This window comes from Vanellus vanellus (genome assembly GCF_965231255.1).
Source record: "Vanellus vanellus genome assembly, chromosome: 2".
Classification (NCBI taxonomy): Eukaryota; Metazoa; Chordata; class Aves; order Charadriiformes; family Charadriidae; genus Vanellus; species Vanellus vanellus.
Genome location: NC_138906.1, coordinates 102,857,864 through 102,870,043, shown reverse-complemented (window position 1 = coordinate 102,870,043; position 12,180 = coordinate 102,857,864). Strand labels below are relative to the sequence as shown.

Genomic DNA, 12,180 nt, shown 5'->3' with positions numbered 1-12,180 from the left:
TGCAGAAGGTCCAGTGGCGAGCCACTGCGATGGGTAGAGGGCTGGAGTGTGGTGTGCTGTGTTAGGAATGGCTGGGGGCACCGGGCTTCTCCAGCCTGGAGAAGAGGAGGCTGAGGAGGTGACTGAGCCACCAGCCACCTAAGAGGGGCTATCAAGAAGACAAAGGGAGGCTCTTCCCGAAGGTACACAATAGATGGGTGAAAGACAACTGTTGCAAGTTGCGGCAAGAGAAATTCCGATTGAATATAAGGAAATTATTCCTCAAAGTGAGAGCAGTTCAGCCTGTGAACAGACGCCCAGATGTCAAATATCCCTTCATGGTGGAGATGGTCAGAGCTCTCCTGGAGAAAACCCTGAGCCGCGTGAACGATCTAGCCTCGACTGCAGTGCAGGGAGGGACCCTGGACCAGACAACCCCCTAGAGACCCCTTCCAACCTAAATTATTCTACAGTTCATTATTTCATTCTGGGTATTATTTTCCTGAAGTTACAGCATACTTTAAAATGCCTTTTAAAGCAACATTCCTTCTGACACTTACTAGATGTTGGCATTTTGTTTTAATCGGGTGTCTAGAAGTGCTTTGGCATGCAAGAGGCAAGAGACACACCACACAAACCAGTGCAAGAGCAGGGGATATAACTCCTCATAAGAAATATGACTTTTTATGTTGGAAAGTTACTTCACAATGGAAGAAAAAATGTGAGACAAAACCCCTATTCCACAATTAATTCAGTTTATTTTAGATGTTAATAGTAAAATAGTATAAATATATATTATTTACTATAAATATAATATATATGTTATTTATATTTAATTTATAAGTATTAAAATGTTCTCCTTCACTCTGCGCATAAATTTTGGTATGTGTAAGAAGAAACTTGTGGAAAAAATGACCAGATAATAGTAAGAAGCGTTGAAAAAACATATGGAAATCAAGACCATTTGAAAACTGAAGTCTTATGAAGAAACATATATACTTAAGAGCCCACCTTTCTAATCACAATATAAAAAAAACCCAAACCACAAGTTTATGTTATCAGTTTCTTTGCCAGTGCTGCAGGTGGCTATTGTAGAAAAAAAAAAAAAAGAAAAAAAGTTATTCTACTCAAAGGACTGCAAATAATAATTTCAGTTTCAATCATACACAATAAATTAAGGCATAATGCTGTTTAGAAGTTTTATAAAAAATGCATTGAACATTATTTATCTGAGTTTAAAAAAAAAAATCACTTGGAGTCCTTAATCGACACCACAGTATTACAAATATTTATATCCACTGCTTTCATTGAAGAAAGAGTTGATTTAAGTGCTACACTGATGAAAATGATTTTACAAGCACATCTGTTTTCATTTGTTGTGCATTCATACTGTATTATTTTAAGTGTTTCAGTATTATCGGTATACCATCTTCTGATTGAGTACTGGTGGGGTGATCTGTTTATCTGTATCACATGACCAAACAGTATAGCTGAAAAGTTCAGTGTGTACTATGAAAAAACTTCAGTCTGGTTACCCCAGAGTATATCAACAGCAAACCATATGTACTTGGGTTCATGCTCTACAGGATTTACCCCATCAGCTCCAGGTGGCCCCAAGCTTTGTGCTGCCACTTCCACCTCCATTTCTCAACCCAACTTCATTTCTAATTCAAAATTCCAGCAGAAAACATACACCACCCTCATATTACTATGTCTTTAGGTTTCTGGCTGGTTTCCCATGCAAAAGTTTAAATTTACCAACCTAACATCTCCCCTGCTACACGTTTTGCACCATTATGTGTAAAACTTTTCAACACAGTGGAGGAAGGTTCTGGCCATACAGACTTTTTGATGGGCAGGGTAGAAAGGGAGGTACTGACCAACTGGTCTCAGGCAGCAGCTTTTCCCATGACATTTACAACCCGTGTTTCAGTTTTGTCACTAAAGGGAAAAAAAAATCACGGCCAATCCATGGAAACCTGTAAACTGCTTAGTTTAGCCTGTTCTGTGATGTTTCCTCAGCCTGATTCCTTTTTGCATTTATCTAAAGTAATAACGTACTGATTTGTATACAGTTGAACATTATTTTTCCAAGTCTGGCATGCTGTTTATGAAAACCATCTCCTCAGACTTCATTTCCTTCATTTCCTATCTCAATCAGTCCACTTAAAATCAACATCGAAAATTTTTGCAGAGGCAGTGGAAATGATAAAGTTGTTTATATTTTTGCATTCAATTTACTATGCATTGTAACCACTTCTGGTTTAGATAGATAATGTTTCTGAGAAATCAAACAAAATGAAGATACAAATCTAAAACTCTGTGCAAAGCCTGAATTCTTCAGACTATGTGTGATCGTGTGTAATAAGAGCTTATGTAGCAACTTTGATCAGAGTCAGCCATAATGCTTCAATGCCAAGCATGAAAACTAAAAATTTGTAACTGTTTCAAAGGGGAAAATACAATTTAAGAGCAACAGAAAATTAAAATTACTAACTCGTAATATGAAGTGCATCTCAGCTGTGTACAATTAAACTTTTTTAATTTTAAAAAGCACCAAGATTTGGTAACTCCACAGAATATTTTAGGCTTGAAGGGATATGTAGAGGTCATCTAACCACACCCCCTGCTCAAAGATGGTCCAGGGCTGTGTCTGATCAAGTTCAAACCACCTCCATGGATGGAAACTCCACACCCTCATCAGACACCTTGTTCCAGTGTCCAACCACCCTCATGGTGGAAACATTTTCCATTATGTCTAATCAGAATTGTCCATGCTTCAACTCACACCTGTTGCCCCTCACGCTCTCATGGTACAGCTCTAAGAAGAAAGGACTTGCTTAGACATCAGCAAGTCCAACTCTAAAAATCAGGAAATGCCAAGTGGTTGCTCCTATGGTCTTGCTCCTGCTTCTCTGTTGCATCAATCATCCTACAGTTTTCACTCAAACTACCAGGTGCCATCATTTTTTGCATAGGACTCCCACATCTTTCCAAGCCCAAAAGACAAACCACAGTCCGTATCCAATAAAACTGTCTTTAGCAGGATCTTTCTGTTATCAGGGGAAAATCTGCCTATTCTGTGCCCCAGGCTGTTGTGGCTGTCCTGTTGGCAGGCCCCGAGATTTCTCATTAATGCTTGCTCATTTACCTCAAACCACTCAACACTGTGGCATGGATGTCTACCCTTCCACCAATTCATTGTCTGTCCACAGGCTAATCATTTTATCTGTAACTTAGCTTCTCTATTCATAAAACAGGAGTACAGACACCATTTTGCTTCTCAAGAATGCTTGGAGCAGAAGGAGCTGATGTTTGTAAGGTTTCAGTTTGCACGGCTTGGCAAAGAGGATGAGAAAATGCAGAACTGTATGTTTCCCGTAAGTATTAGACAGCATCTCAAGAATATGTCTTGAGATTATCTACTGAACATTAGGAGACAGTTCAGCTAACTCATTCAGTTACTATCATGAAGCAAAATCCTCTTTAAATGTCTCCTGTAATCCCATGGATCACTTTATGAAGATCTGAACACCACAAAATCCAAGCAAGGTCTATCCAGGCCTAAGAAGTCTACTTGAACGGAAGTAAATGTACTTTTAGTTTGTGGTTCAGTAGACATTACCCCACTATCCAAAAAAGTTACAGTGGGCATTCTCATGCCTTAAAAAGCAAAACGAAGATAGAATATTTATGGAATTAGGGTGCTTGTGTGATTTGCTAGAACTAGGGTTGATAGTGGTTGTAATATGGTGCAAAATTAAATAAAATAATAATATGAACCTAGTAATGTTTATACAAGTCTGATGAAAGATACTTGTGCTGCCAATAATTCTATATATCGTGACAGAATTTTATGACGTTAAAAAACATGCTGAAACCCAACAGGAACAGGAGTAAGAATAAGATGTAAAAAGCATTCTTAAGCGGTGCTCTACTGGAGTTTCCCAAACAGAAGATTTGAATTCCATCTGGTTTCTGCCAGGTAAATAATTGTTTTCGATTTTAGGAAAAAAGAAACCAACTCTTACCTTCTACCTAAGCAAGTCTGTGACTTGCTGTATGACTTGTCAAAATTAACCTTGTCAAGACAATCAGTGTTAACAGAGCTCAATTTAATCTAAGCCTAAACAAACAGTGAATATCACTAAAGCCTATTATAATGGTCAAAGGTACTGGGCAAAAAAAGAAATTAAATTATTTAGGTTGGAAAACTGACAGAATTGAAAAAATGGTCCCATAGACTGTGACCAACCCTCATGGGAATACTTTCTAACTTCTGAATATTTTCTACATAAATATTTTTGTTTCCGCATTTATTTTTTTTTAATGAGGGCTAATTAAAGAAATCATAGAGGCAAAAGAGCACTCTCCTCTTGTTGTCAAGAAGAGGGAGCACGGCTTCATTTTGTGTGAGTAGGATGTAGGGAATAAATCTTAAAGGTACTCTCCTCAAATTTATCCTAACTCTCTTATAGACACTGCATAGCTGCAGGAATGCCAACTCTACAAGTATAGAATGAATAGGCGAGCTTTTACTGAAATCGAATGCTTCAGGATTTATTTTCCAAAGCCAAGAACACATCTCAGTGCATATAACACACAAATCTATACCCATCTTGCCAGTCATAAATGAAACAGACCAAGGCAATATTGCAGAAAATTATTAGTATTATAAAAACCAGCTACAGCTCATTTGTCTCTCCACAAAAGAGCAAGCCTGCTTTGGTACGATGACGTTTTATGAAATGTGAAGTATCGTGGTAGTATTCATGAGTACTATTTTGGTTTCCCTTGTATGCTATGATTTAATCTTGCATACATATCTTGAATATTAGTGCTAAGCCGCTTTACTGCCTGAGATGTCTTCATGCTGATATCCCATAATAAAATCTTGTGCAATTAAGACATATTTCAACACGAAATGGATTCCAGCTGGAAGACAGGAGAAGGGAGAGAGATGCTTCCCCCGGTTAGTGATATTTAGGCTCTGTTATTCTGAGATATTGTTCCCTCCATGTACACAGAAATGTACCATTTGCACATCTCTGGGACACGCTCAGGTGCTGCCTCTGCAGCTGCCACCACAGTACCCACCATCAGCCCAAACTGTAGTTAAGCTTCTTCTATACTGCTAGCCACTGCCAGGACAGTGGCTGTGAGGAAACAAAGCCCCATCAATTAGATGGGACTTCTTTTACCTTCCAACAAACCTGTATACCTCACAGGGCTGCCTAAAGGAGCCCTTTCCTCCATGATGTCTCTGCCCCTTCTGACAGCCACCTACAGAGACCTGGACAGCCAGGGTATACTCTAACCATCGAGCGCCTTGAGTAGGGAAATGTGGTGCATCTGCTTGTGCATCATGGATTGTCTTTAAAATCCTCTTGTTTCTTGATCAGTCATTTTGAGCTCTGACAAGTGATGGGTATTTTTCATCAGTTTTCCCCCGGCTGCCCATAGGAGGTCAGGTGGCACAGTGAGTTTGGAAGAAGTGACTGGCTCAGGTCCCCAGTCAACTTCATGTTTAGATCCAAGCTTTGCACTGATGGAAACAACTACCTATAATAAACACTTTATGAACAAACAGAACATAGAGAAAAAAAATCTCAGAGATGAATTATCAGTATGTTTTGCATTCCTGTTTGGCTTGGGGTTTTTTTTGTTGCCAAGACTAAACAAATCAATGTCCTTTGTTTGAAAAATATTTGTAAAGATTCTCCAATATACCTCTTTGTTGTTATCTCCTTTTACCTTACAACTGAAGATGGTTTGTTCTTTACAGACACATATCAAACATGTTATGATTGAACAGCATTAAAACTTCAATTAGTAGGAACAAACATAGTCAAGCAGATGATCACACACTTTTTCTTTTTTTTTGTAACATTTCTTCCCCTTTTTGTTCATTGATATTGTTAAAGGAAAACTTATTACTTACCCAACATTTTCTGCGTCTTCATCACACTCAGCCCTATATTTGCAAACTCCACATTTTGAGTGTTTTCTCTGAACTTCTGTCCCAGATCCTTCATACTCTACAAAAAGTAAGGTACTGTTAACAGAAAGCATGACTTTCTTATTAAGCTCTGGTTTTGCTTACCTAAATCCATTTGCCTTCAGGTATGTTGTCAACATTAAGTTATCGTATACTGAAGCTATTAACCTTAATAGTCTTCCCTTTTTCAAAATCAGGCAATTGGAGGTTGGTAGAACTGTACCAGTGGCAAGAAAACATCCCTGAAATCACTAATGGTTCATTGACTGACTCTTCTTTTATTCTTATTTTGGTGTTTTTTATTTATTCTCACCCCACCAGACACACAGCAAGCACGGACATGTGTCCCAGTCACATTTAATTTTAATTTACACTGATAATATGTAAACCCTATGCCTTTTAATGTCCTTGAATATTAGGTAGCGGGGATTTGAATGCTATTTGAATGCTATTTTCTTTTACAGTCTTTAATTACAGATATCCTTATGCAAGGTTACTGCTTGCTTTTTTTTCCCTTTCTTTTTCGGATGATGGGATTAGATTGTGCTCATATCCAATATATGCTGTGGTAAATTTTCCAGACTACTCTGATTAGTTGTAGAAGACCAAAAGAAAAAAAGTTGTTTTAACAAGAAATTGGTAGAAATGCTATTTCCCTTAAAAAGTAAAATAAATATCTCAAATATTCTGATCCTAAAAACACCTGCACCAATCTTACTGTTGACATGGACATCAAAACACTTCACCGAGTAAAAGAGAAATATAACTATACTCTTATTGTTTCAGTACCATTAGTCACTCCTATTTTTTATTTTAACAAAGCCATAAAGGAGAGAGAGACATTTGAAAAGCAGGAAAACAACCTCAGAAATCTGCAGAGAGAGTCGAGAACCAATTAACGTATTGTGGTATCAATATGTAAGGCTGACTAGACAAGGCTGTCGCATGGAAACACATCAGTGATTCCCTTTCTCATAGCACCTTTATGGGCTGTAGCAACAGCTAATCAAACATCACCCATTTAAAAGCTGCATTTACAGTCTTTAAAGGTAAATAGGAAAAAGAAATCCACAAGAGTTCTTCCTAATTTTCCTGGATCTTGGCTGAAGGGAATCTCTCCCTCCTACCTGTGGGGCTGGGCTTACATGGAGAACAGTGCAGGTGAGACTCTCAAATTAACTTCTGCCTAAAGCATGCTGTGCGTTTTTCAAAGATTAAGACATATCAAACTTTATTACAAAACTCCCACTGTAGAAATTCTATCACCATTCTTATTAAGTTGCAGTAGAGATAATTTGCTTTTATCTTTACAAATGTATTTGATTTTTCCTTCTTTCTAGTTACCACATTCCTATGCCTGTGTTTGGCATGCTAAAGTGTCCTTTAGTGTCAGATTTCACTTTTCCACACCAATAAATGACCCCCTACAGTTTGAATAAGTTAAACAAATGGCACTGCTCGGGGCTTTCATCCATCGAGTTTCCACTTCTTTTGTTGTTCTTATGACCCTCGATGCCCTTCCCCAGCACATTAACACCCTCTGGAGCTACACGTACAAGAGCTGGACACACTGCTTGGGAAGAGTTGCCATCATACTGTCTGAGACAGCCAAATACTGTCTATGATATTCTTCAGTTAAAACATCCAACAAGCATATTAATTTTTGACCATTTTTCTGCACTGACCATTATTATCCACATTCACTTTATTATCCACCTTATTCCCCAATGAGTTCTTTTCAGGGTCATCAGTCTGTAGGAGAGAGACTGATACCCATGAAAAATTGCCTAGATCCTGGGCTCGCTAGATATAACTCTGTCCTGTCCTCAGACATTAAAATCCCGCCAACTTGTGCATCCTGTTAGCTCAGTGACCTGTCCCCTGTCTTCCAGGCCTGACCAGTACTGACTGATTTGCTCCCAGGTCACCAGTGGAAGGGGTCACGAGGCCAAGAACAGTCCTTAGAAACACATTCATTTTGTAACGATCCCTTAACATCTAACGATCCATTGACTGGCAATATTTTTGCACGTTGGATGCGCACTGTGTGGATGTTGTGCCCTCCGGTTACTTAGACTTGTATGACAGAGTGCCTTTGACTGAGAAAGGTTATGGTTTTAAGGTGGTACACTTACAGAAAATGTTCTGCTGTACAAATGCCTTTCTTGGAAAGTTAAGTTTAAAAAAAAAGTTTTCCATGAACCCATGGAACCCTTTATTTCCAAAATAAAGGTTTTCCATGAACCCATGACAACTGGCATTAAATATTTTCCCCTCCCTTAATTTTGTACTCAGTGGATTCTTCCACCTTCTATTTCACTGCTTTGCTTCTGATGGATGCCAGAATCATAGAATCATAGAATGGTTTAGGTTGGGAGGGACCTTGAAGATCATTGAGTTCCAACCCCCCTGCCATAGGCAGGGACACCTCCCACTAGACCAGGTTGCCCAAGGCCACATCCAGCCTGACCTTGAACACCTCCAGGGATGGGGCCTCAACAACCTCTCTGAGCAACCTGTTCCAGTTCCTTACCACCCTTAAAGTGAAAAATTTCTTCCTAATGTTTAATCTAAACCTGACCTCTTCCAGTTTAAAGTCATTCCCCCTCGTCCTATCGCTACATGCCCTAGTAAAAAGTCCTTCCCCAGCTCTCCTGTAGGCCCCCTTTAGGTACTGGAAGGCCGCAATAAGATCTCCGTGGAGCCTTCTCTTCTCCAGGCTGAACAGCCCCAACTCTCTCAGCCTCTCCTCATAGGAGAGGTGCTCCAGCCCTCAGATGAATGAATGAGAGGCTGTAGCCTGATCATCACATTTATCTTTTCTCAAAATATTTGTACATTATTTCTCATTGTTCTACTGTAGAAAAAGAGATAAAAAAAAGTCAGTCAGCCCAGATAATTCTTTACCATCCATCGTTAAAGCTTTTAGATGCAACCCAGCCAGACCTGCTGGTCACAAAACACCTGTCTTCAACATTTGATGCTTAATATCCTTCTGCAGTAGTGCTAGCATGGAAAATATTTCATCGTATCCTATATGTGCTATCTGACTTGACTACAAATACAACCAGAATGCTTTACAGAATGCTTTGACTTTAGCTGCACTATTAGCGTGTCAATTTTGTAATGAAGCTAAAGAAGCAACATATACACACATGCACGTGCACCGCGTACCCTTTCTCACCAGCTTTAGTTCTGCTCCCTGTGAATGCCCTGGCACCTTTTCATTTTCATAAACAGTAGTCCGCATCTACTTGTTCATTGTTTTTATACGCTGTTCAGTGTAAACTTCTCTCTCTCTCCTTCACCCTCATCCCCCCCCCCAAATTGCTTTCTCTACCTTTTAAAATCAGATATGTTTTAGAAAAAGTGTGGCTTTTTTTCCTTGATAGAACTTGCTGGACCTCATATATAGAGAATTATTTATCTGTACCTTATTTTGTTTGCATTTAATAAATATGTGCAAGTCAAGAACACCTGCACCTCAGGTACTAATAATTTACACCTGTCAGGATGAGGTGTCATAAAGAAGAATATGTATTTATGCAACATTTCGAAGTTGGGTGATAGTCATCCATAATTTTTAGAAGCTTCTTTCATTACTAGCTGCATGATGTTTTATACTAGCAGCACGAGACACTGCATATCATTTAGACTGAGGTCCTTGAAGAAAATGCAGTTTTCTCCCCAAATACAGAGTAAATACTGGTTTTCAACCTGAAATGATAGCAGACATTTTCAGTACCCCACTTGTGTGCTGTTAAAATAAGTTAACCCACTAATATTCGAGAACATAAGTTTCTCTGCTGCAAATGTCTCCAAATAGGTAATGCATCCCTTGACAGATTGTCCCCTCCCTTCTCTTTTCTCCCCCACATTTGATTGTTCCTAAATAGCTTATAGCCATTAATTTTAATATTCCAATCTATCAGATCTTCCCAGCGTGTTTCAGTAATATCAATTAGATCAAAATATGCTCCTAAATGAGCAATTCAACGTCTCTTGTTTATTATGCAGGCTTGTAATGTTGATGTATAGATGATTACAGAATTTCTTCTCCTCACTTTTGTTGGTATCTTGATTAATTCTGTTCTTTGACATCTTAATTTCATGTTGATTGAAAGCTCATTTTCCCTCTCGTTTCAGCTTCCTTTCGTGTTTCAGGGCAGCACCTCATTACTGCTCTGTCCTTCAAACGAAACGAGGCACGAGGATGGGATCTGTGACTCCCAGTTGTCTCTCTGAGCCGCACTGCTCCCTAACACTTCTCCTCGAGTCATTATTCCTCTGCAGAAGTTGGACAGCTGTATCTTAGGAGCTGCAGGGTGGGAGCCTGCAGATGGACAGTAGCTGTGGAGGAACTGGCCAGCAGTAAATTGTTTCCCTCGGCAACTCATTTGTGCATTCCTACGATGGTCGTATGGCTGGGTTTCTGCTGGGCTTGAAGCAAAAGCATCAGTCTGTGTCAAGGTGAAGCTTGGTCCGCCCCAAGGCATGGCCTGGAAAGGGAGCTCCGCTGTTATGTGTGTATTTTTATATATATATATATATATATTTATATATATATCACTGTTCACAGTGAAGTGAGGGGAGCTTGTGGAGGGCTGCAACTACTTAGTAGCCATGTATGGGTGGAATAAAGATTCCCTGGTCTGGGAAAGCCCCTCTGAAAACAAATTCCTATCTGTTTTGGGAGTTAAGTGATTTTTACTGATGTGCTATCCCATGGGAGCAACTAATCTCAACAAGATTTTTGAAAAATAGGAAGCACCACAGCAACCCCCCTTCTGTACCCTAAAGTACAGAAGAAACCTCCTCATGATTAGACTGTGATTCCCTCAGTACAGCTAGCACTGGAAATTCCTCTCAAAATACCACACTCCACAGCATCACACATTATGGGCTGCAGTTCACTGAACAGTTTAGTGACTTACCCTCTCTTCCATTAATTTTTGGGGCAACTTTAATGACACAGTTAAAATGGAGATTGTCCCCGTAACTTAAAACAAAGCTGCGAACTTGCTCTTTTGTCTGTAAGTATCTATTTAAAACACGTGCAACAACTACTATTAGCTATCCCAAATTCTTGGCAAACAGTGTCTTGAATTATCTTGACCATACTGCTGGATCGTATGCAACAGCAATATTTACCAATGTGGAAGGCCCCATTCTCTTATCCAACTACCCAGCTGGCTCAGAAGCAAAGCCTGGCTTGGTATAGCCACAGATCTATACCTGGCTGAAAGTTACCTTCCCTGTGCAGTATAGACCGCACACTGCAGCTGTAAGCACACTCCAGTAACGACACCGGCCTTTGAAGTTTGATTTTGCAAGAAAGGCCATTACAGGTTTAAGACAAGGATGCCTGGTCTATTTATGACTGAGGTGCCCGGAGGAGGGCAATTCGAAGTTTGACACCCTAATCACAACGCAGCCAAGGTGATATGTTTGTCCAGTGGTTATGATGATGATAGTGTGTGAACTTTTAAGCAAAGGAATTGAGGACGTGCACTGTAAGACTCCCTACCACCACCACGCTTGTTGTGTGCTAGGTATTTTATACAACTATAACTTCTATTTTGCTTCTACGGCTATGACACCATGGATAACGGTGGGGAAAGCTGGCACACTGTGAGAGCTGGATCACTTTCTACACTGCAGGACCCTCTTTTTGGAGAACTCGAATACCCATTCGCTCCACTGTCTTGCTTCAAATGCAGCTAACTCCTTTTCCTCCAAAGGAAGACACAACAACTTCAGAGTAACCACCAGGGAAATTATGTATGAGTAGATGAAGGTGGAAAATGGCAAGGACAAGAAAGTTGTGAAGGGAGGTGTCCCACAATTTCACGAACACACCGAACGCCCTTCCGCAGACCCTATTCAGGCTGCATAAGACGAACCTGCCCTCATTTCCTATCTGTCATCCTGCACAAGAGGCAGGAGGAATCTGATCTTCTGTGCCCCTGGCTCCAGCGTCCTTCCGAACAAGCTCCAGCCCCCCTGAAGCCCCTGCTTAGAATAAGTTTTCACTAACAGAAGTCCCGAACAGTCAGGCCTTGCTGAACCTTTAGCGAAAACACAGTAATTCTTGCAAGTTTTAGTTCAGTGTTAATTTTACCTACAGGGAGTAGGATCTCAACAGAAATAAATAGCTGAAGTGACACTCAGTGACAAGACGCATGATGGAACTGGCACTTAAA

At 39.9% G+C, this 12,180-nt stretch overlaps 1 protein-coding gene across 1 annotated transcript in view; it reads right to left on the bottom strand.

Moving 5' to 3' along the window:
* The window catches only part of TMEFF1 (transmembrane protein with EGF like and two follistatin like domains 1), a gene marked incomplete at both ends in the record, with an annotated part of 124,967 nt that overhangs the window by 23,495 nt on the left and 89,292 nt on the right, over positions 1-12,180 (bottom strand). The window contains one exon of the mRNA XM_082479962.1: positions 5,921-6,017. Coding sequence (XP_082336088.1) covers positions 5,921-6,017 — 97 coding nt within the window. The remainder of the gene's footprint in view (positions 1-5,920; positions 6,018-12,180) is intronic.